Source organism: Vombatus ursinus, unplaced genomic scaffold (assembly GCF_900497805.2).
Source record: "Vombatus ursinus unplaced genomic scaffold, bare-nosed wombat genome assembly UNPS02011916.1, whole genome shotgun sequence".
In the NCBI taxonomy this organism is placed as follows: domain Eukaryota; kingdom Metazoa; phylum Chordata; class Mammalia; order Diprotodontia; family Vombatidae; genus Vombatus; species Vombatus ursinus.
In genome coordinates, this window is record NW_020951694.1 from 3,051,568 (window position 1) to 3,077,076 (window position 25,509).

The following is a 25,509-nucleotide window of genomic DNA, read 5'->3' on the forward strand; positions in this document are numbered from 1 at the left end:
TTTGGCCTCCAAGTGACATCTCCTGAAGCCACAAACCAAGTAGTTTTGTCTGACAGGGTCTAGTACTTGGCTTTCCCAAAGGCTGTTGTATCCTCACTGTTCCTCAGAGGATGCTGGCTTACAAGTTTTTGGTTTACTCCCTACACTTCAGAAATAACAAGGCTTGTGGTACAACAGTGCTGGCCCCAATTTAGTATACATCTAGGAGAACAGGAAGCAAAGGGGCAGGGAATGGGCTCTGAATGATTAAAATGATAAAAACCTTATAAAATCTCTAGTTCCATCTTATGTTTGGGAGATATTCTTTAATCCAACCAACTACATTTATAATACAAAGGAAATCCACAATGTGGTCACACATGTTTTGTTATACAAAGAAAATGATTAAGATGCTTCTTAAGAGTTACTCTGTAAAGTGATTGATTAATCCTTCAAACCACACTCATCACTCCTGGGGTATGGTGTCGACCTGAAAGTTGGTTAAAGAGACAACAAACTAGGTGGTAAGTAAATCCATAGTTTATTCCCTTAAGTTAGCGCATGTACATGGAGCCAGAGTTTTAACTCTGACTGAATCAAGCAATTTTAGGAGGACATTTAAACCCTGAATCAGGAAGCCTGTGTTTCTCAAAAAAAAATAAATAAATAAAAAATATATATATATATATATATATATATATATATATATATAGCCTCCATGTGTTTTTTAACATATAGCATGAAAAAGGAAGTTTCTTAGTTGAATAGGTTGTAAATACAATAAAACAGGAGAATGTCAAAGTGTCAATTGAAATTATAGATCCAGGATATCTGTGTTTCCCCTACACATGTCCATAGGATATGAAGATAAGAAAAGTCCCACTATTCAACAGAGTGTCTGGTCTCAGGTATCCTGTCCTTAGTGATCACAAACAGGAGGAATGATGGTCAGTTTCACCTAATCCTGTAGTTGCTGACACAGGACGGGGTATTTTTAGTTCATTCAGAGAAAAAAGATTAATTCAGGTTTTTGGTCCTTATTGGGGTTCAATTGATCTTAAATCTTAAGATTAATTAAATTGATCAATGGGAAGAAAGAGTAAGGGAAGGAGTTACATGTTTTGTACTTTGGATTTAGGGAGAAATGTCCTGTTTCTCATTGTTCCTCCTTGCTCTACAATTGATGGGGTATGGGCCCAAGCCGAGACCTTCGCCCCTCACTGCAAAAGGAATTTGGGTCCCACTGGTCTATAGGCCCCAGAAAATCCTTAAACTTTCTTTGACCTCACTTTGGTCTCAGACAGTTGTCTGAGGCTATACTCCTCTCAATTGGCCTTTCCTTAATCTCTTATTCTGATCTCTCCCTATCTCTTTAAGAAGCCTAGTCTTTGATCCCACCTTAGATCTTATCAATCTCTTCCTTCCAGTTCTTTGTCCCATTGTCTATTCAACCTCCCAGACATTCCCATCAGAATTCTCCCTAAACTCACCCCAGCTTCAGGATCTTTCTCCCAGCCCCTCCTCTCAACACCCAAAATTATTTGAGTGTATATAAGATCCACCCTGGCCCTCATTTAAATGCTGAGATTTCCTCATGCCTGCTGGTCTTTATAGGCATCACTAATGCTCAGATTCCTTAAGAGTCTGGTCTGTATGGCCCATCTCTAATAAAACTGTCTCTGGCTGAAAGAAGATTTGGGTCAAATTCATTCGGTCAGGGCCTGCTGTGCTGTGATTTTGGGGTCCCAGAACCCCAAGAACATAGACCTCATCACAATAGCAGGCCATTGGCCTGAAATTTTGCATATTGCTCTGATCTGGCTCTCAGCTCTGACTGGTCCTAGTAATAGCAGATAGTGCCTCAGATACAACAGTGGCAGCAATAATGGAGCTGTGCTGTCCCCCCACTGCTCCTTGCCTAGCCCCATTTCATTTTAAATTTAACAAAGAGGTAAACTGAGGCAAATCTCCACTTCGATATCATTTATTATAAGGGGGCATATGACCTGATAATGGTTAAGTCTAATGACCCTGCTTCTGGCCAAGAGACCTCAAAATGAGGGTGCAATACATTTTTATAAGGATAGAACAAAGAACAGATGAAAGCTCATTATTGGTTGCATCAAAAAAAGTGGACATCGCCCCCATATATCATGAGGACCATCTTTCATTATCTCTAAGGAATACATTTGTAAATTTATGGTCTGTGCTACTCCCTGAGGTCCCCTGATAATTACTGGTGACTGGCAAATTTGGTAAGTTGGGACAAGGTCAAGTTGTCCCAGCCATGTTGTTCTAGCTTCTTGGGAATACCTCCACAAACCTTGCAGGGAATACTGAGACAATGTTTTATGGGAATATTGAGAACAGTTTTGTTGTTTTTTAAACTAATAGCCATTGTATCCTTGGTATCTAACATCAGAGAGAGGGAGGTTTGGACTTTAGCACACCTAGGTTTTGCCACCCAAACCCTTTGAGAAGAGGCTTTACATTTCACAGAATTGCTACATTACAAAATCTAATATTAAATATAGGATCAATAAATAATTTCCTTAGCCCACAGCTGTTCTCTGGGGGGCTTGAACAGACACGCTGCTGAGAAAGAATGACAGGTTAACCCTATAGAAACACTTAAATGGAATATTGGATTAGCAGTTTTTCTTTAGAAAAACTCCCCCAAAGTCAAGAGAAAAGGGCCAAGTTGCATATCTGTGTGCCTTATCATCTGACCTCCTGCTCAATCTCATTCCTATTTCAAACTTGTACTCAGGCTATCATTGTAGAAAATACGTGTGTGAGTGTGTATCATAGAGCTATTATATACATATATACACATACATGTATGGCATTCTAGTGAGTATTAGGTAGTATTTTAAGCTTATCTTGGCTTACAGTTCTGATGAATAGTTTGAGCATCTTTAAACATTATTGGGGCAGCTAGGTGATGCGGTGGATAGAGTACCGGCCCTGAAGTCAGAAGGACCCAAGTTCAAATCTGGCCTCAGACCAAACACTTGACACTTACTAGCTGTGTGAATCTGGGCAAGTCACTTAACCCCAATTGCCTGAAAAAAACAAAAAACAAAAAAACAAAAACCATTATTAATAGTTTGTGTTTCCTCCATAACTTACTTGTGTTTCTTGACCATTAAGGAGTGTGTATTATGTCTAATAATGATCAATTACCTATTTGCTACAAATATTTTCCCTCATAGGTTCATTTCTTTGTATTCTAAAAGATACTTTTTATTGTGCAAAACCATAGAATGTCAACCTGAAGAGATTATCTGGTCTAACCCTTTTGTTTTGCGGATGAGGAAACCGAGCTCAAGAGGCTTTATGTTGTCTGCCTGAGGTTATAGAAAGCCAGGGGTCCTTATTTTCAGTCCCACAGATGCTCTTACCACCACAACATGCCACTTCTAAATTTTAGAATTTCTCCATTCCCTTAATATGCCTAATAGCAAAGATTTTGCTTCAGTAATCTAATTTTCTACTCCTGAATACCACAAAACTCAATTTGTTGAAATTGATGCGGTTTTACTGTACTTGACTGGATGGGTAGTATATGAAGTCAGCAAAATTCAAATTCTACAGATAAAAATCTCTGGAAATCAATGAAGCAGAGTCAGATGAATATCACACTCAATATAGGATTTCAGTGGTGAGGTGCATGTGAAAAGCAGATTCTAAGTTCAAACCCAAATACATGAAAAATAAAAATTTAGGCAAAATAATTTTATGGGATCAGTTCCATAGTAATAGAGCTGACACGGACTGCAGCATTGTTACAAAGGATGTGGTTGTAGACTTTCTAGTACAGAAGAGAAATTCAGTTCATTTGTTCCCCAATATCTCTTATATTTTCAATCTCTCCAGGTATAGTAGAGACTCTCACTAGAGATAGGAGAGAAAATATTATTTTGTGTCTACAGCTAGAGGCCTAGCCAACCTGCCCAGGGATAATCTGAAATAGCCCCTTGGAAGAAAGATGGGACAGGCAGGCCACATGCCTAGGAATGCTATATTAACAACCTGGAAGCACATGTTGGGGTTGGCCCTGAGGTACTTAACCAGCTAGAATGAAGTACAGCTTGTGGATGGAAAACCACTTGTCAGGGTTGTTGTTCAGAGGGGATTTCTGTTTAAGGGAAGGGTTAAACTAGAGGACGTTTCAAACTCAGAATCTGTGATTTTATGAAAATGCCAGTCCACCTCCTCTCTGCCAGGTTTTACTATTCTTTAGAAATGACTGAGCTCCTATTTGTGGAATCTAAGAGCTTCCCCAGATTCGAGTTCAAGGGAATTGATAGGAAAAAGCTGCCCCCAAAGAACTAATTCCAGATCCTCTAAGTACAATAGATCTAGGTGTCTCCTAGAAGACACCTTTCAGAAGATGCTCCCATTTATCCAGACCCCAATTTAATAAACCATCTATTAAGCACCTACTGTGCTAAATGCTAGGGATATGACAAAAAAAATCAATCCCTGCCTTTAAAGTGCTTATAAGCTATTTAATAGGGGCACCCTGCTTGGAGGTCATAAGGACCCAATCCTTCACTATTGAGATCCTTTCTGGACACTTTAGGGTTACCTAATCAGCATATCAAGACTCAAGCCCCATGTCCCCTTATCATGAACTAACAGTATTCCCTTCACAACAGCTTCAATGGAAATAATTTAGTATTAGACACTGGCTATGCCAAAACCCCACAAGAGGGCCAAAATGGTTCCCATATAAATTCCCATATATGACCAAATCTCTGCCACTCTCCACTGTAAGATGACCAATCCTGACTTGCTGTTTCTGATCACAAATACATGCTGAATAAACCTCGCTTGCATTACCTACTTCCCATATCCACAGTTCTTGCCACTTCCTTAGCATCTCATAGAAATTCCTTTAGATACGCCTAATTTCTGCCACTGTGTCAAGATGTAAGCTTATGAACTTTGAACAAGGGATCTGAAACTCCCACAAGACACACCTATACCATACACTATAAGGAAGGATGCTTGTTTCTAAAATCAAATCTCTGAAACTCATATCCTTTTGTTCCAGTTCCCCTCCTAGATGGAACATATGCAAATAAGCACTAAATAAAGTGGACTGTGGAAAGGGCAAAGAAGAGATTTGGATTGGGGATTGGGAGGAGATAGGGATGGTCCAAATCCCCCTTTTGAGTTATTTTCTTGGGGGAGGGGCTGCAGTCTTCCAAAACATTTGTGTAAGTTCACAGACAGCTACAGTAGATAACTTGAAGGAGGGAATGCTCCTATAATATTTCCCACTTTACTTACTCATACCTTATAGAACCCTTCTTCCTCTCCTCATATACACACTTATGTAATAACCCTTCCCTCCATAACTTATTATTTCATCCGTCCCCTTTCAGCTCTATTATCTATTGGACAAAACACCAGATCTATACAGCTCTCCCTGCTAGCCCTGGCTTGAGTCATAGCAAAGTAAGTTTATAGGTGGTACATCTATCCCCTCTTCAGCAATGGAGGTCATACTCTTTCATTTGCTTTCCTTTCAGTGTTTCTCTTTTAATTAAATGTGCTTCTCTTTATGTTACTTATCATTCTACCTCCTATTATACTCACGGACTTGTCTTAGCCTTTCATAGATTGTAAGCTCTTCAAGGGCAGCCATGCACCTCACTTAACTTCAATTCCCATATTCAATGTTTTTTGAATGAATAAATGTATAATTTGTGAATTAGGATGGACAAATCATTAGAACCCTTTGGCTTAAGTTTCCTTATCTTTAAAGGAAGGTAAATAGCTGCCCTGCCTGCCACATAGGGTTACTGTGAGGATCGAAAGAAATAATATAAAAGTACTTTGTTAAGTGCTATAGAAAAAGTGGAAATTAAGGGAGGGGATGTTGTTGCCAGGAAGCCAGACTCAGATTCCCCAATTCCTTAAAATGAAGCAACTTTGTCCCTGCCCGCTCCCCCCGTTTTTGTTTCCCTATAGTTGATGCTGCTTCACTGGGGTTAGCTAGGCGGCCCAATGGACAGAGGATGGAGCTTACAGTCAAAAAGACCTCAGTTAATCCTGATTCAGACATTTTACTAGCTTACCATGGGTAAGCTACTTAACCTCTTTCAATCTCAGGTTCCTCATGGCCTCTAAGGTCCATTCCAGCTTTAAATCTATGATCCTATGTTTGAGTCAATTTACCAAGCACTGGAGACAAACTCTCTATTGAGCACTTAATTTGCAAGTTGGTAACATAATTTGCATTGGGACAATGTCTGCAAAAACAATGCCCATTACAAGGCATATTCAGAGGATGTAGCCAGAGATGGCTTTTCTAAGGGTAGGTCCTTAGGGAGGATCCCACCTGTGGAGGTACAGATCTGGGATTAAGGTCATCCAATGAATTACAGCCTAACTCTCAGGAGAATAGGGCTGGCCCTGGCGTAGAGGCTGCAGGAAATAGGATAAATAAAAGAATCTCTGATATAGCTGATGTGAAAAAAAAGCTCTTACACTCTCAATACTTCAGAGAGCCAAGTAATTTCACAGTATTCACTTTCTATTAGTTTGTTGTCTCTTCCATTTACATTGTTGCAGTGACTATGTATATTGTTTTGCTGACTCTATATCACTTGGAATAGAAATTGTAATGACCAGCTTGACCTCAAAGAATAGAGATGAGAAGACCCTTCCCTCCCTTCTTTTTTGGTATGGAGGGGGACTATGAGTGTGGAACACTGCATGTCAGAGTTTAAAAAAATTGTCATAGTTTTGTGGTACCATTTCCCCCCACTTTTCTTTCTTTGTTATAAAGGATGAACGCTTGGGGAAAGGGAGGAGAGATATATTGGGAAAATATAGGCAATATGAAGACAAATAATAGTTACATTTTTAAGATTTGGCCCCAAAGAAGAATTGAGAAAATGTATCTTTCTCCTTTCCTTTGTGGGGGGTGGGGTGGGTACTATGGGTGTGAATATTGTATATTTGTCACAGCTAGTTGATGTGTTAGTTGATTTTGTTGAACTGCTTTTCCCCCTCCTTTTTCATCTTTATTTTTTATTACAAAGAATGGATTTCTGGGTAAAGGAGTGAGGAACAATTTCATTGGAAATTAAGGAGATTGAAAACAAAAGATATCAACAAACATTATTATGACGGTCTGAATGAATACGATAAATGATCCTACCTTTAAAGAACTGAGAAGGGGCTTTTGTCAGCTTCTCAACTCCAGGAGCAGATTTTCCTGTTTGGGTCCTTTGAGTTAGGTAACAGGAATCCATGATGTATAACAGAAAGCAGCTTTCTTCTCTCAAACTATAAAGATTTACTTCCTGACTGTACTTCATCTTTCTTCTTTCCTCACCTGCTGAGTAAAAATAGGGTGCTAGGGGAGACTTCTAAGAGCTGATGCAAAGGTTAGAATCTGCCTTACAATTTGTGAATTCTGTATCTAGTAGTACAAATCCTTCATTTTACACATGAGGAAACCGAAGCCCATAGTTATCAGTACACACCTTTAAAAGTTACCTTTCTACATTTCACTTTGAGGCTAGGCTTCTTCCCAGGGTCTAGCAGAGTGCCTGACCTATAGCAGGTGCTTAATAAATGCTTATTGTTTGCTTCTCTATCTTTCAAATAAAATCTGATCAAAATTAGGCAATCTCTCCTAATGAAAGAAGATACTGCTTTGCTTCCCTGCGCTGAAAAAAATTTTTTTTCAAAGGCATGCTGTAGTCTATTGTATGTATAGGGAGAAGATTCTCAGTTGCACAGCATGAGCACAGTGACCTCACTGGATAATATGAGTACTATTTTAAATTTCCCATTTACCTCCAAGACTTTTGGATTAACTTCCTAGGATCCCTGGGATTATACTTGGTGGCTCTTAGTTTGGGTTGAAAAGCCACGTTGGAAGGTATGGAAGCTCTGTGGGAATTTGCTGGGTTAGAGCTTATTCAAGAAAGTTCTCAGGATCCTCTGAAATACAGGTTCCTCCAACATAACACTACATTTATGACCTGATGTGGCTTTGACAACCTTTAAAAGAGAAATTGTTTGGTACCTTGCTTTTTAGGTAAAAGCACTATCAAATCCCAGAAAGAATTCATGCAGATGCTTGCCAGATGTGGACAATGATATATACACTTTAGGACAAAACAGGGTCAATATCTACCAACTCAAATAATACACCAAATGGGCTTTTCTCATGTTTCACTGAGACGCTTTTTAATAATACCATTCATAGATTTTATTTACTGTTAAAGTAAAAATGTAAAACTTTTCCTAGTACGAAAATACTTAAAAAAAAGCAAATTCAAATGATTTAATAAAAATGTTTATATATTAAAAACTCTTCTTTAATATCTTTTCTCTCCAACCCCATCCAGACTCTTATTTCATTGTTTGCCTTGTATCCCAGGAAAGCATTAAAAAGAGCAAGAAATGTTTCTTGATACATCTACTTGTTTAAAAGACTTACAAAAAAGGGAAGAAAATTGAAAATAGCACCCTTAAAATTATTCCTTAGCACTAACACTCGGGATTACTTTACAGTTACTAGAATAAGAAAAAAAGTCAATGCTCAGACTATATATATGCTGGCCTATACAGCCCCCTAGTGGTTGGAGGAAATGAAGGCACCATTCAGAACAGGGGAAATTGAATTCTGGAAGCCCAAAGAGGTTGAGAAATGCTTTCCCCCAACCCAAATTGCTATATTCTTTGCTTGCTGAAATACGATCTATCCTGAAGGCTCAGCTCAAATCAATCATTTGATGAGATTACAGCGACAGCATAGTAACTCGCTTCCAAAAATAGTAAAAGTCCCGTAACACTACAAAGCTGGTCACAAGCTGGACTCGGGCACTCTTTTTTTCTGGCCCAAGGCAATAGTGTGGTATTTCACTCTTTGAAAGGCGCCACTGGAAGCCTGTCCCTCAGGAATACCCCTGCGCGGCGGGTGGGAGATACTAGCTCTCTGGAGCCAGTTGATTTGTCGGGGGAGCCTGAAGGAGCTACAGACTTGGCCAACATCTTTTTCTAAGAGGTTCACCTCCTCCTTTGTCAGGTTTCCTCTGAGCTGGCTGTGATTGCCCTGTTCTTTATCTGTACTGCTCCATTTGCTATTCAGTGAGGAGATGAGGGAAGAACTGATGCAAATCTCTGAACTGTTATCCTTCTCCTTGGGCTCTTTCTTCAAAACAAAGGATCTGAGAAGGGCAAATTTCCTTTGCTGGAGCTGTTCTGACTCAGGACTTTTCCCCTGTGTTTTGGCCCCAAATCTGGCTGAGACTCTGTGGTTATTATCTCTATTTGTTCCAGAGAAATTTATGCCATTCATAGAATCCTTGGGACATGGTGAACTTCTACTCATATGGTTGTTCCCATTGCAGTTTGGTTTGTTTACGCTGCTCTTTGCCCGAGTCAGCCCTTCAGTCCCGGCTGATTTTGCCACAGTCAGAGGAACATCAAGCTTTGGGGGAAGCCTCATCTCTTGACTCAGGTTTTCTTTTGGTTTCTTTGTTCTTGTTAGAGTATCAATATTGCTAGTAGTCCGGCACTGTTTCTTATGATTACTAGAAGGACTTGTCATAGTAGTCTGTACCTTCCCATCTGCCCTCTTGCTATCCCCTTCATCATTTGTGGGAGCTGTTGAATTTGATTGTGTTGATGCTGATATAACTGCCTCCTTAGGAGCACCAGTTATCTTCATCGGAACGATGGACCGATTAGTGCACTTGGGTCTTCGTCCAGATTCTAAATATTCTACCAACTCAACCGAGTAATGTTTTGTTCTGTCTTTGACTCCCAAAGACCACCTAAGGGGCATGGTCTTGAAAGTCCCATGCTGGATTTTTTTAGAAGTGGCAGGCTCCTTCATGCTGGCGTTTCTGCCTTGAATGCCTTGCACAAAAGGCTTTGACTCAGACTTTCCTGAAAAGAGAGCGACAGGGTTATTAGTGCCCAAACCACATTCCAGAATCATTAAGAGTAATTGTTTAGTCATCTATTTCCTTTCAACTTTCCTCAGTATTTAGTACAATGCTCTGCTGTCAGCATATTATTGTTGACTGACAACAACTGGAATGGAATGCATTCTTCGAAATTCTTTAGTATTTCAACAAGTCACAAGGCAGGCCAGTACCAGGGAACTTTTTAACAATCTCTGGCATCTGCCAGCCCTGATTTAGTCTGTCTTCTCCAGAGGCATCTGCCCCCTACTTTTATCATCTCTAAACTGCTTACTTTAGCTTGAATTTTCATTAACACTGTGGAAGGTCTCAAGTCACTTAACATCTGTTGGCCTCAGTGTCTTCATCTGTGAAATGAGGATGATAATAACAGCATCTACCTCCCAGGGATGTGGTAAGCACATAATGAGATTATAATTGTAAAGTGTTTAGCACAGTGCCTGGCACATAGTAAATGCTATATAAATGTTAGCTATTGCAATTATTATTGTTGGTGTTATCAGTTTGGTATATCAAGCAACTAAATTTGGTCAACTATGCTTGTAGAAGTTATTAGAATAATCATACTCTCTGACTCAATAATTCCACTGGTGGGCATATACCTGAGTTAGATTTGGTTTTGTTGCTTTTTATTTATATTTTTTTTATTTTTCACTATTCAAAGACAGCAAAATATTATGTATAACTGGAAAAAAATGACAGATACCTAAATATGCTCAACAAAAGAGGCATAGTTAAATATTGTGATCCATTAATGTAATGAAATATTACAAAACAATTAAAATCAACAGGTAAAGTGAATATAAAGAAATCTAGAAATATACCAAAAAACAAAGAATGAAAAAGTAGAATCAGAAGACCAGAATTAATGCTAAAAGAGGAAAAGTGAATGAGTATAAATGAACAAAAATTCTGATGGAGCATTAAAGGAAGGAGTTAAAATGTTGTCCCATTTTAGGCATTTGAAATTAATTTAAGTGTAAGTACATCTGAAGTGTAAATATTTCATATTTAAATTCCAATATTGATCAGCTGGCAGAGAATGTGAACAATACACTAAGTAGACTGGGAGGTGGGAAGGCAAGAGAGGAGATCCCTGGGAGGAAAAAAACAAATCTTAACAATAAATATTTTCAACAGATAATCTTTATAAAACCTTTGTCACTTCTTACAACCACCTCAATCTAAAAATTGAATATAGCTAGTTTTTACATGACCCTAGACTGGTAAGAATAGTGGATTATTCTTTTAAATTACATAAGTTAGTTTCAGGAGCCTCCCATGTTGCTGCATAATTATCTAGACTCAGCATATTAAGAAGTAGCTGAGCTACTGCACTGAGCCACAGAAACCAGCATTAGCTTTCCGGTACTCACTGTGGATCATTTACTTGTATTACAACTCATGCAAATTGTTCACTTGATGCCTCCCTCCCCTCCTGAAAGCTACTTATTATATTTCTCTGTCTTCTTACTTTGAGTGGGCAAAAAGTCAGAAATATGTTAATATAATTTGAGAGGTTTTTTTTTTTAAATCATGACGTTATTAGTATAAATGAGATATTTTGATGCTAGATGCCTGAATGCTATCTAATAGCTTATAATTTTGTCTCAGTCCTCAAAATGAAAAGAGCACAATGTTGAGCCCATTCACCTAACAAATATTTTAAACCAAAAACTGAAATGAGTATTGCATTTAACATTTAATATTTAGTACGCAAATTCTAATCAGGCTGTGATGTATAAATTCCTAAGTGATGTGTCCTTGATAACACACTCCGTTCCTTTGTGGTCTCTGACAGAAACCGCTGGAGAACAATGAACTAATTGCTAAGACTGTATTTATTGGAGACATAAAATATTTAAAAAGAACAAGAAAAACATTTTAATATGTAAATGTTTCCAGAGAAACAGTATCTCGTTGAACACGCAACTGGGAAATTTCCTTGGGATTGTTTAAGCTTTTGTCTAGTCGGCAGCTCTAACAATAAAGTATATTAGAAATTTAATCTCAAAACTTTTAGTTCTAGAAAATTTTTTTAACTGAAGCCCAGAAAAGGAAAGTGGCTTTGTCTAGAGTTACACATCAAGTCAGTGGCAGCCACTTTTAATGTAATAATGGCTTATATCTGCAAAGCATTTTAACCTTCACAAATTTCTTCAATATTTATTATTTCATATGTAGTGCAATAGCTTGGTGGGCCTAATCTGATAAAGACTGGTCTAAGTGTTCAATAAATAATATTGTTTATTGCCAAGAAATAAATTATAATATCTCTTGATGACAAATTGATCCAAAGCCTGGAACTGCATACAAACCACAGGAGGGTTCAACATTCTAAGTTACAAGAAGTTGGGTGAGTTAGCAAGGAGTATTTTAAATAATATATATATAGGATTAGACTTGGAATAAGATTCCAACAGTTAAAGGATGGATGAGAAAAGAACAATTTGAAGTCTAAAGTTTTCTTTTTTTTTTTTTAACTTGCTCCAGTCTTTATTTATGTTGTTTAAGTTCAGATACATTACTAAAGGCATTTTGATATAACACCATGAAGAGGAAGAGTTCGGCTTGAACAGAGAGCCTATTCTGAATCTTAGAAAATTACTGTAACAAGCCTTAGAATCAAGGTTCCTAAATTACAGATTTTAGAAATGTTTTTCTTCAAGGAAGGAAGCGAAGCTTGTCAAGCACTGTGCTAAGCACTTTACAAATATTTCTCATTTAATCCTAAAAAGAATCTTGTGAGGTAGGTGCTATATCATTATTTCCATTTTGTAGCTGAGGACTTGAGGCCCAGCACTCTATACACAGTACCACTTAGCTGACTTATGGAAGAAAAAAACTTTTAAAAGACTAATTATGCAAACCTAAAATTAGGAAGTAATAGCAAGATCATAAGCATGAGAAAAATCATTTACACATACAGAGATAACATTAGTAATTTTATCAAAAACAATTAAAACAGACCTTTTTCCTGTTTGGTAGGGGCTTCTGAGAAGACAGGAGAATCGGGCATTTTAGAAAGGGAGTCAAAATTTGCAGAACTCCAAGATGCAAGGCTTTTCCTCTGACTGCTATTGTTACTCCTAAGCCTTATCAGCCAGTGATCAGACAAAGAAGAGCTCATGGAACCTATAAAGGAAAACACAGACATGGCAGGTAGAAGCTCAGCACCTTGAGCAAGAACCTATGCAATCTGGGAGGGGTATCAAGGCAGCAAATAAAATACCAGGAGGAAGGAATAAAATGAATCATCATTTTTCTTGGAAACATCATTTATTTGGTCTTGGGAGTCAATAAGGCAGGTATTCAAGTCCTGTCTCATACATCATGCCCATGTTACAATGGGCAAATCACTCCTTTTTTTTTTTTAAATTTTTGTTTTGAATTCCAAATTCTCTCCTTCCTTCCAGGCTCTTCCCAACCCATTGAGAAGGCAAGCAATACAATATAGCCATTGTATATGTGAAGTCAGGCAAAACATATTTCAGTATTAGCTACGTTGCAAAAAGAGAAAAAAAAAGGAAAAGAAAAAGAAAGCAGCAACAAGAAACACTTAACCTTTCAGTGCTCCAGAAAACACCTGAAGACTATAAATTACATATGTATAAGTACACAATCTGCTTCACTGGAAAGATTTTTCACATCAGGAGTCTTATACACTAATGAAATGATAGATTCACATCTATCTTTCCATTCCCTCATCCCCTTAAAAAAAATGCTCCACTGTATGAATATCTAGTACCTAGGTTCTGCAATATAAAGTTGGCAATATTTTGATTAATATTTTCAGAATAAAGCATATTCTTAAATTCATCCTCATATGCTAATGAGTAGCAAAAAGTTTTACATACACCTGCTGATCTTCAGTCTTTTAGTCACATCAGACTCTTTGTGACCCCGTTGACCATAATATGCCAATGCTGTCCATAAGGTTTTCTTGCCAAAGATACTGGAGTAGTTTGCCATTTCCTTCTCCAGTGGAGTAAATCAAACAGAGGTCAAGTGACTACCCAGGATCACATAGCTAGTAAATGTCTGAAGTCAAATTTGAACTTGGATCTATCCACGGAGCTATCTAGCTGCCTCCATTTATCACCAATTCAGGTGTTAAACCCTGAATTTTCTAAAATTCATAGGAATAAAAAAATCTCAGAGGCTACTTAATCCAATTTGTTCCTAAATATGAGTCCCTTCTACAACTTATCCAACAAAGGGTCACATAGCATGTGCATGAAGACTCATAGGAAGGAGCAGCCCACTAACTCCCAAGACAATTCCATTGGATTGCTTAAGTGCTCCAATTATTATGTTTTTCCTTACATCAAACCTAAATTTTCATATTTATAACTTCTATCCATTGATAGAAGAGATCCAACATGTTAGCTATTTCTCCTAGCTTTTTGTCACTTCAACAACATCCATGAGGCAATTTACCAGAGACATCCAACCAAATTGGTATTAATGACTCTTTTCTTCAGGTCTGTCTTTTCAGCTAGTACTGAATCTCCCTCCCTTTACTAGTAACTGGCTCACATGTCTCCATCTTGTCCACAAGGAGAGCAAATGTGACAGTATCAAATGCTTTGCTAAAAAAGTAAAATATAGCTACAAAATTCCTCTGATCAGGCAATTCAGCAGACTTGTCTAAAAAGGAAATGAGTTTAACTTGCCAAGACCTGTTATTGAAGACATCATGCTGGCAGTTTGTAACTCCTACTTCCTTTTTTAGATATTCAGAGAATCATTAGTATCAATGGACTTAGAGTTAGAATGTACAGTAGAGGCTATCTAATTCAAATCTCTCATCTTACAAATGAGGAAATTGAGACACAGAGAGGTTAAGTGATTTGCCCAAGGTCACACAGGTAGTAAGTGACAAAGCTAGGGTTCAGACCAGGCCTTCTGACTCCCAAAATGGCATCTTTTCCACTACAACATACTGCATCACTAACCACCTCTTTATCTATACAGTCTAAAATTCAGGGGTTGGGGACAAAAAATTGAAGATATGCTATCTAAAGTTTGGAGACTCTATTTTCTCTTGAAAATTGGTACATTTCTGTAGTCCTCTGGCATTGTTCATATTCTCTATGGTCTTTCAAAGAGGACTGAGAGTAGCTCAGTCAGTTCTTTTAGTACCTGGGTTCTTTGGGACCTGGCGACGTATCTTCCTTTTCTCATTTGCCCCAGACTCTCAACTGATGAGATAAGCATGAGGTACCATTAAATTTGTGGTCAAAATGCCAGTCAAAATCCCATGCCACATTTTTGATCTTGGGCAAATCACCTCCCTTCTCTGGGCTTCAGTTACCTCAGCTATAAAAGGAGGGGGCTGGACTAAATGATTTCTAAGGTCCTTTCTAGGTGTAAATCTTATGGCTTTCTTTCTTGCAAAAATTGTTCTTCAACTCCTTAACATGTTTTACTTTGTTTTTAGTCAGATTGTTTCTGTCTTCTGGTGTTGAATATTCCCATTGCACCCTACCTTGATGTCCCTATTCCAAGGTGGCATGTCAACTGGAGCTGACATTTTTGGAACCCCAGCTCAACCCAAGGGTAAAAATCTAGTCTTAGGAGATTAAGAAGATGGAAGGGTGGAGCCAGTTGGGTAGGGGGCCCTCTGCTTGACCTCCTTTTCCTGGGCCATGCTCTTAGGTATTCCCTCAGCATTTATCCATGAAGACAAAGCCTGGGATAGAAATCAAATTACCTACTGAAGCCTCTGGCTTTCAAATAGGCTCAAAGAAGGCTGACAACCAGTGCTGACAGACACAATGGCTTAGGTAGCATGGGGTTGCACCTTACCCTACAAATGAGATTGAGAGCCACCAACCTACACTCTTTAGGGTTCTTTCAGCATCTTTCTATGCTTCCTTCTTCAGATCTTTCCTCTGTATAGGTGTACTACTTTAGGAAGAGAACAAGAATGAACTGGGAGGATCATTTTTTCTCCCTATACCCTCTTGTAGATAGCTACAGTACCTCTCATTGAGTTGCTGGCTGACCAGTCAGGAATGATGTTCCTTTTCTGATAAAATAGAATGTAGGCTCCTCGGGTGCTGACCTCATCTTCTAAAATGGGTTCTACCGTGCTGTCATCGTAGCTATACCACTGGCCATCCAGTGAGTTTCTGCAGTAGGCTGCAAAGTACAAAACCCCAAGTCTCAATTATTGTTGCTTTTAGAAGCAGAAAGGACTTTTCCACCTACACAAGGCAAAGGGGAACTGTAATTCTCATGAGAAAAGAAAATTAGTCCATGTCAGACTTCAAATCTGAACTTAGTATGAGAAAAAAAAATAATTAAGTTCTATTCTGTCATTTTTAGAAATCCATGTATAATTTGGTATATTATGATCATTCTTATAGTCACCCTCATTCTGGAAGCTTTTAGTCTTACTTTTTCGGCAAGCTGCCCCAGAATCCTATTCTGATGCCTCATAGCACAATATATAGAGAATAGTGGGCTCTAAGAATATTATGCTAGACTTCTAAGCCATTTGACCAGTAAAATGGCCCTTTTATCAAACTACCTTAACCCTCTCAAAAGGGAATTATGTGCCTAGAAGTAGAGTAATTACAGCTATATTCACGAGTGGGGAAACGGCACTTCTTCAGTTAAGTAAAATCTCTGAATTAACATAGTGCTAATTCAGCATCCTTCCCCTACCAGTATTTACATCATAAGCACAAAGCACCATGTGATTTCCCCATTGCTTCTAAGACTCTGACAGAACATACCCTTGCCTTCTGCCATGGTACAAAAGCGGTAGATGCTGATTCAGTTCAGTTAAGATGGAAAGGAGAGTCAAGGGAAGAATTTGGTAGGGGTCTAGTGGAGGCCAAAAGGAAAGGGTACTGAAACTCAGTTGGAGCCAGTTCCGTCACAATGAGAGAGGACTCAGGGCAGGGACCTAGATCTGCTCACATATCATATATCCCTGAGTTAGAGGAGAATGAGGCAGCTTTGAGGGCATACCCATTAGAAAAAGAGATGACCCCAAAATACAAGAAAAGGTTAAAATACCAAAGATAATTTTAAGAGAAAAATCTCCAATAAAAGTCCAAAGCACATAGTTAAATCAACAGAGAAAATTCTAATGCCACAAAGATGAGTATAAAGAATATACAAAGCTATTTTAACAAATATTATAATTCAAAAGAAGGAAAACCAGTATCTGTTGAAGTGCAGAGCATCCTATGGACTTCCTAAAAGATCATGGGACAATAATGAAAGACTACAAAATAGTTAAAGAGAGAAATGAAAAACATAAAAGGAGAAATTAAGAATAAAGATGTTAGAACTTAAGGTTCTCAATGCAGAATGTAAAAATTCAATTAGCAGATTAAAAAAGAAAACGGATCCACAATGGAAACTCTCTAAGGAAAAGAGAAATTAGTAGATTTGAAACAAAAATAGAAGAAAATCTGGCAGAAGAGAAGTAAAAAGCAATGATAAAAGAACACATGAATTTTAAACAAACCAAAGTGACTAACTTTGAAGATAAGATGTGCAAAGGTAACTTAAGAGTCATAGGTTTCCCAGAAGAACATAAGAAATCAAAAAAATGTGAATACTGTATAGCAGGAAATAATACAAGAAAATCACCCAGAACTCTTGAATACAATAATAAAGCATCACTCAGAGATGAGGCCAGAAGAATGCAAGCTTCAGAAGGTTACAGTCAATCAGTCAGTCAACATGCTTTTATGAAATACTTACTTTGTACTAGGTACTATATTAGTACTAGGGATACAGAGAAAGAAGAGGTGCCTGTTCTCAAGGAGCTCACATACTAATGGATGAAACAACATGAAACTAGGTATATTTAGGATACAGAGTGGCTAGAAGATAATCTCAGAGAGGAAGACACTGTCAGGTGAGGGCACTGCGAAAAGTCTCTTACTAAAGGTGGGATTTGAGCTGTCTTGAAGGAAGCCAGGGAAATTAAGAGGTGGAGATGAGGAGGGAGGGCATTCCAGGCATGAGAGAGAACCAGTGCAACATAGACAGGAAATGTAGTGTCATCTTCAAAGAATGCTTCAAATCACTAAAATTAAGAAACATGAAAATTAAATAAACTCTAAAATTGTACCTTACACCCATCATATTGGAAAGATGACAAAAATGGAAAATGACAATTGCTGGGATAAGAGTACTATTGAACTATGGGCACACCTATGTACTTTTGTTTGAGCTACAAAGTGGTACAGCAATTCTGGAAAGCAATTTGGAACTATACCCCAAATGTCACTAAACTGTACATACTCTTTGATAAGCACTACCCTCTCTAGACCTTTACCTCCATAATGTCAAAGACAGAGGGAAAGGACCCATATGTACAAAGTACTCAAACACTCTTTTTAGTAAAGAAATGGAAACAGTTTGTTTATATCCCCAGTATCTAGCACAGAGCATGGCTCATAGTAGGCACTTAATAAATTCTTGTTCATTGATTTATTGAAACAAAGTAAGTGCCTTTCATTTGGAGGGTATTTGAACAAATTATGACATCTGACTGCAATAAAATAGCATTGTGGCATAAACAAGAATGACAGGGACAGATTTTTGGGAAAACCCATATGAAGTAACAGAGTAAAGTCAGCAGAAACATGGCAATGGTTTAATATGAGTATAATAATTTTATAAAGGAAAACTCTGAAAGACTTATGAATTCTGACCAATGTAGTGACTAATGATGATTTCAAAAGAATAATAATAAATTATGCTTCTCACTTCTTGACAGAGAGATGATGGAGAGAAGGCACAGAATGAAATAGATTTTCAGACAAAATGAAAGTATGAATTTGTTTCACTTGACCATACTTTTTTGTCATAAGAGAGAGCTTTTATTTGGGGGGAGGAGGGAGCTGTGGGAAGGAATAAAGGGAGTTGTGAAGGGAGTGGTGAGAGAAATGCCAAAAACAAAAAGGTGTCAGTGAAACATTTTTTAAAATGCATGGAAGACAGCAGAATAAAATTCAGACAAACAGGGCAGTATTGGTACTACTATGTGAAATTCAAGATCCATATTTTTAAAAATTTACATGTAATAGTCACAGTTTTATATACAATCTTTTCCATTTTTGGGGGGTACATGCTAATATTCATTTTTGTTAATGTCCATCAAGATCAGATTAAAAATAAAGGGACAATTTTTGAAAAATCAAAAAGAATGCTTGGGAAGAGACCTCACTAAACAAAATCATTCTGATTTAAGGACGAAGCTAGAAAGATCTCACCGAAAGATGGAAATAGTTCTACAAAGATTATAATAACAAACTCTTTTGACTCTAAACAACACTTGGATACTATCACATTACAGGTCCAAATGAGCTCAGAGAGACAGAAATGAAACAAAAAAAGAACGAAGAAGTAGGGGAAAGGAGCTGGATGAGATTAAGCATACATAAAGGAGATCTGTAGTGGAAGCAAAATAAGTGTGGGGGTGCTGAGGGACTGACTGACAACCTACCTAAAGGAGAAGGAAAATAGCAAAGGAATGGGAAAAATCTTAGATCTTATTAATGAAATCAGGCAACTGAAAGAATCATCAACTACTAATTTATGTGCCTACTTTCCTCTCTGAATAAAATTTTTACAAGAATAATTTGCAAATGTATCAAGGGCATTTCTGATTAGGTTATTGTTAGGCTTTCACAGGATTTTATATGTGTATGTATATGTATATGTGTGTATATATATCCCAATAAACCATATCTTTACCATCATCCAACTGATAGTATAGAAAATATAAGATCTTATTGTGTTTACTGTTTGTTGACAATGAAAAAGACAATTAATTTGTATTTTTCCCATAACAGGTACAAGCTCCTTGAGGGTAGGGACCCTTTTATTTTTGTTTTGGTATCCTTAATACCTATGACAGTGCCCATCACATAGTACAAACTGAATGGTTATTGACTGGCTGACAGACCAAAACGCTACATCAAGGACATCAACAAGACCTCTCTCATGCATCCAATAAAATTATGCACAATTCCATCAGATTCAAAAGAGATGATCTTCTTTCATGACTCTCTTAATATCAGGCAAAACAAAAATAGGGAGATAGATGTTTTCTAAAGGTATTAAACATTCTTGGAGGAGATACATAATATAGTACAAGTTGAAGATGGATTCCCTATAGATGGTGAGGTCTTCCTGTTTTGTCTTTTTTCCTGCTTTTAGTTAAGATTATGCTGGATACATCAAGTTCCAGAACACTGAAGTGTTCTTCATGAGATCTGTAACCACTCAAGAGTTTGACTTAACTATTCAAACAGGAAAGTTCAAGTGAATGAAGTTCTCTAGATTTTCTAGATAGTGATGTGCAATGAGATGAACAATTTACAGAGTTCCTCCATCAGTAACTGCAACTTGGGCACCATAAACTGACAAATGGATCTAAAATTAAACAAGAGGAAGACAGAAGTTGTACCGCCCAGGCAAAATTGCCAAGCCACTTTAATGACGTCAGACCTTTCCTTGAAAAGAAGGTCATCTTTTAGTACCGGTATTCTGCAAATGTTATTAAACGGCTGAGAGTCATAGAATACTATAGCAGCCAATGAATTGAAATCAGGTGCCACACAGAGAACAACAGAGAGGTGCACGGTGAGTGTGGGCAAAGTATAACACATGACAAATAAGAAATGATGAAGTAGAATAAAGAACATTTTCAAAGAAACATATGATTGAAAAAGAAAATGGGGCAAGAGCAAGGGATAACGAATGGATATCTATGTGTTCCACTGGTATCCTCATGGTGTCATGAGAGATCACAGAAAATCTTAAATATATTCTCCCAATTGGTATAGGGAGACATGGATAAGAATCTCATAGTATGAACAGGTATAAATGAGGTGTAAATCTGAATCACCGTAAGGTACATAAACAGCAGTGAGATCACAGATACATTTGAGCATTGTGTATTTGGATATTTGCAGTAAAATTTTTGAGAAATATTATTTGATAATAATATGGATAATAATCTCATCCTCCTGAGAAGCTCAAAGTACTTCAGAATTCATGCTTGTGGGAGAGTCAGTACCTCAGGTGAAAGTGAAAATCATGGCATTTTGTAGACAACTTCTTAAATTTCTTCTCTGAGTTTACTGTTACTCTTTGAAAGCAGTGAAGTTAATTTTAAGGGAAAGAAGTGATTGACAATCTACTTGAATTTTCCTTTATTCAACCCTTTAACTTCTGTGAAAGTTTTCTACCTATTACATTACTTTAATTTTCTTATTATTTTAAAAGTCACAGTTAAGACTGCAAGTTATTTAGTTTCCAACTAAAAACTGCAGCCTTGAGAGAGGGGAAGGAAAAGATAAGTATTAAGTGGCTACTATGTGCCAGGCACTGTGCTAAGAACTTTATAAATATTATCTCATTTGATCTACACAAGAACCCTGGGAGGTAGGTTCTATTATTATCTCCTAAAACTGAGGCAAATAGCAGGTAAGTGATTTGTCTAGCGTCAAACTGATTGTAAGTGCCTGAGGCTAAATTTGAACTCAGATCTTCCCAACACCAGGTCAAAGCCCTCTATCCACTATGCTACCTAGCTGCCTCTTTGACTCAAAGATCTTTACATAGAAGAGATGAAATGGGTCCTACACATCAACAACAACAACAACAACAACAACAAAATCTCAAAAGCAATTCTCATTAGGGAAAAATCAGGAATAGGGTAAATTCAGTTCTCTTGGATCTTCAAAGTTGGCCAATTACTATATGAGGGAGAAACTTGGCCTGAGGAAAGTTTATTCTGAATCTATAACTGACAATGTAATCCTGAGTTCCTCTATTCTATGGCATTGGTCAAATTTCTTCTCTCTCTTCACTCAAGTTCCTGCAGGTAAGATTAGTTGTGCTCAGCTGAGGACGCCAGAATTTCTGAAGTCATTTATATAAACAAGATCGAATGAGATTAATATATGTAAAGGGTTTTAAAAATCTTAAAGCATTATATAAATTCTAGCTATTATTATTATTAAGTACCAAGATGACTATGGAATGTCTTTTTCTTCCCTATGGAATTAGATGCTCAGAAGGGATCAACAAAAAAAGCATTTATGCAAATACAAGCAAATACAAATAGAAAAAAGAGAGCAACTGGCTTTCAAGGAGTTTACACTATAATTGAGAAGACAACACACAAAAGAGGTTTCAATGGCAAGTCAGATAGAAAGGTCCTTAGGGTGCAGCACCAAAAGAGATGGTAACACATCTTTTTAAATGTTATTTGCATTTACAAAATAATTTCTGTTCCTCATGTTAAATCATCATACAGTACCACAGACAACAGCAGAACCAAATCTAAAGGCTCCTAGCTATGCAAATGAGCACCCAAGAAATACACAGTAAGAATTCAACCTTGGGAATGGCTCACCTGTATAATGCCCACCTTGCATACTGCCATGGTGGTTACAGACAGCATACAAGTCATACAAGGAGTCAAGTGAGCAGCTATTAGGCAGGCAAGATGCCTGTTGCCAAGATGGCCAAGAGTTCAGCAGGTGCTCTTGGTCAAGATTCCTTTTGGCTACGTGGGGAGCCATGTTGAGGCCAAAGAGAGGAAACTTCACCAGAGTAGAGAGCTTGTTTCTTCTCTCCCCAACTTGGCAGAATCGTTTGAGATGAATTATGAGAATGTCAGGCAATGTCCACAAACTTAGTTTCACCATCCCCTGCTGGAGAATCTTGCAGTGGGGACATTTCCATGCATCATCTGGAGCCAACTGGAAAAAGAAAATTGTTTTGCATATATTTTTAATTTTAATCTCAGTAACCAACAATGAAATATTCAAATAGTCAAAAATCTTTTAAGGGAGATCACATATAATACCATAAACTCTAAATTACTTACATTTTGAAGGGCTTGTTAACTTTGTTTCATGTGCTGAAACTGCACTGGTGTCCATGAAATAGTAAGAAACCCAGAGCAAGGCCTTTAGCACTCTGGGCAGAGCCCCTATAGAGACTTATGGGAAGGCATGGCCAAGAAGCACAACAGTGGAGAAGGTGTAGATGAGTTAATATCTGTACCACTAGAGGGAGGACCCACATCCCTGAGAGCACTAATCCATTCAAGTACTCTTAACAAAATAATTTTCTGAAAATTCTATTTGCTTCCATATTCCCTTCTTACCTGTTTCACTTTTGCATATTCACCTGCCCCCACCAGTTTTATTTCTGTTATTATTTTTCTTCTTAGGAAAAATAAATTATTATAATAGTGGGGTTCCTATTGGCAATGTCAACTTCAATGAAGGCTATTTACTTCTGCATAGCTCAGTGGGTAGCAAATATCACACCCAATAAAACACAAAGAACTTTCCTGTACCTGGCCTAGTAGTGTATTTCAGGAAAATCTTTTCTCTAATAAGCCCTCATAGAGGGTCTAGATATGAGTTGCTTGGCAAATACCTGTTCCTCCTTAGTATAGAGCTGAAAGCACTCATTTAGGGTACAGCTGGGTTGCTGATGGGCCTGCTGTTGGAGCTGAACACTTGTGGCATCCTGGACTACTTCCTCCCGAATATTTCCAAACAAGCTGTGAAGAGAGAGAGAGAGAGAAAGAGAAAGGAAGAGGGAGAGAGAGAGAGGGAAAGAAAGAGAGAAAGGAAAAGAGAAAGAGAAAGGGAGAGACAGAGACAGAGAGAGGTCAAAAGCTACCCAGGTTAGATCTTAAGATTTTTCCTCAGCAACAGGTTTCTATAATCTCAACAATTTTTTGGTGATTAGTCCTTTTCAAAATCAAGACTGATGTCCATTCTCACTAGGGTTCCTTAAAAGGATAGACTTTATTTATTTGTTTACTTTTGTCATACACCTGTGATTTCATTAGTAGAGGGAACTCCCATGTGGGAAACTCCCTTCACCAATGCAGAGAAGCAACTTTTCTGCAAATTATTGTTCTTTTGAAGGCACCAAGAAGTTAAGTGACTTGGCCAAATAGTATATGACTTGAACTCACCACATCTTCCTAAATCTAAAACTGTCTCTTTTTCTCCACACCACACTGAGTAGAATATGGAATATAGAAATATTTATTTTTGTTACAGATACACACCACTTAACACTTCTATTTGGAAGCAGAATTGAGAACAAGGTAAACTGAGTCTCTTCTCCTCTCTGGGATGATCTTCCTTGGAAATAAATGTTTTAAACTCACAGCTCTTTGGTGGTTTTATCCCATTCTACTGCCAGCTTGATATGTGGGGGACCTCCTGGTTTGCTGAACTTCAAAGACCTAGGAAGAGAATAAAAGGCAGTGAAATCCATGACAGAACCACAGCAAGTAATTTTTCACTCCCATATCTCAGTTTATTTCAGCAGTTCATCCAACCTAGTACCACCCTTCAAATCAAGTACATATGCTTAAGAGCTACTTAAGACCCTCACTCCCTTAGGGTTCCTAGTAAGTTAGACGGTGTTTATTAATGTTATTATTAATAGCCAACATTTATATAGTGCTTTAAGATTTGTAAAACACTTTACAAACTTTAGCTCATTTTATTTTGAAAAGAAACCTGGGAACTTAAACCTAGGTTTTTGCTGGCTGCAAGTCTAATGCTTTTTTTCACTACACCACAGTCTAAAATCTAAGACCTTTGCACTTACAGTATATCAGCACATCTGGGTTCAAGCCCTGATTTCTGCAATTACTAGCTATATGACCTCAGGCAAATTAATTAGCCTTTCTGAGCTCTTATGAAGTACAAATGAGGCAAAGTAAAAGTAATCCTGGAAGTCTATTAAAATCCTCCTTTTTAGTTTGACTGAAGCTATTAAGAAATATTTCTTGAGCTTAAAATCATTTCTAGACTTTTCTAAGAAGGTATATAGGAGGTCAAGAACAAAACACTAACACTTTGGGTAAATTTCATCATTCTTCTTAGGAAAAACAAAAAAGCCTATGTACTTATTAAAATAGGGTGGTAACCAAACATGGAACAAAAAATACCTTGACTACTAAGATCATTGATTGTCTTTCTCATTCCAATAGAATTTGACATATTGATCACAGGAAGGAAGTCTTTTTAATATCTGGAGAGAAGTGGTCAAGAAAGGAAGAGTTCCAGTAGTTATATAAGATTAAGTGATCACTGTTCTAGAATGTTACCCCAAAACTATCTTTTAATATAGTGTGACCTTTTCCACATTCAAGATTCCTATAAATGTTACCTAAAATGGTAACATTTTGAGAAAAGAGGTATCTGAGAGCTATGTTGTTTTGGACATTTTCTCTCTGGGCTAACAATACTTTGATTTAGAATGTCAAATTTTAAAAAATATTTCTGGTAAACTTGTGCCTAAGATGCAGAATACAGTATTCATATTTTTCTTTGACATGATATAAATATAAGCTACTATTGTTATGCCTAGCCCATCCCCAATACCTTTTCAAAAAGGCTAAATAAGATGTCTGCTACAAAATGTCAGTCAGCTTCCCTGCTACATATATATGTATATATATATACACACATACATATATGTACACACACACACACACACACACACACACACACACACACACACACACACACAC

The 25,509-nt window shown here is 37.5% G+C and overlaps 1 protein-coding gene across 5 annotated transcripts in view; it reads right to left on the reverse strand.

Moving 5' to 3' along the window:
• The window catches only part of USP43 (ubiquitin specific peptidase 43), a 134,339-nt gene that overhangs the window by 22,539 nt on the left and 86,291 nt on the right, over window positions 1–25,509 (reverse strand). For 2 of the 5 annotated variants that reach the window (XM_027857017.1, XM_027857016.1), the window contains exons 10-15: window positions 24,133–24,210; window positions 23,385–23,511; window positions 22,363–22,696; window positions 15,933–16,091; window positions 12,915–13,079; window positions 7,160–9,906 (exon numbers count right to left, since the gene is read on the reverse strand). In XM_027857017.1, coding sequence (XP_027712818.1) covers window positions 8,819–9,906; window positions 12,915–13,079; window positions 15,933–16,091; window positions 22,363–22,696; window positions 23,385–23,511; window positions 24,133–24,210 — 1,951 coding nt within the window. In that variant the 3' untranslated portion in view covers window positions 7,160–8,818. Of the gene's footprint in view, window positions 1–3,004; window positions 3,045–7,159; window positions 9,907–12,914; window positions 13,080–15,932; window positions 16,092–22,347; window positions 22,697–23,384; window positions 23,512–24,132; window positions 24,211–25,509 lie in introns of all 5 variants that reach the window. The other 3 variants (XM_027857015.1, XM_027857013.1, XM_027857014.1) reach the window with 2 other exon arrangements.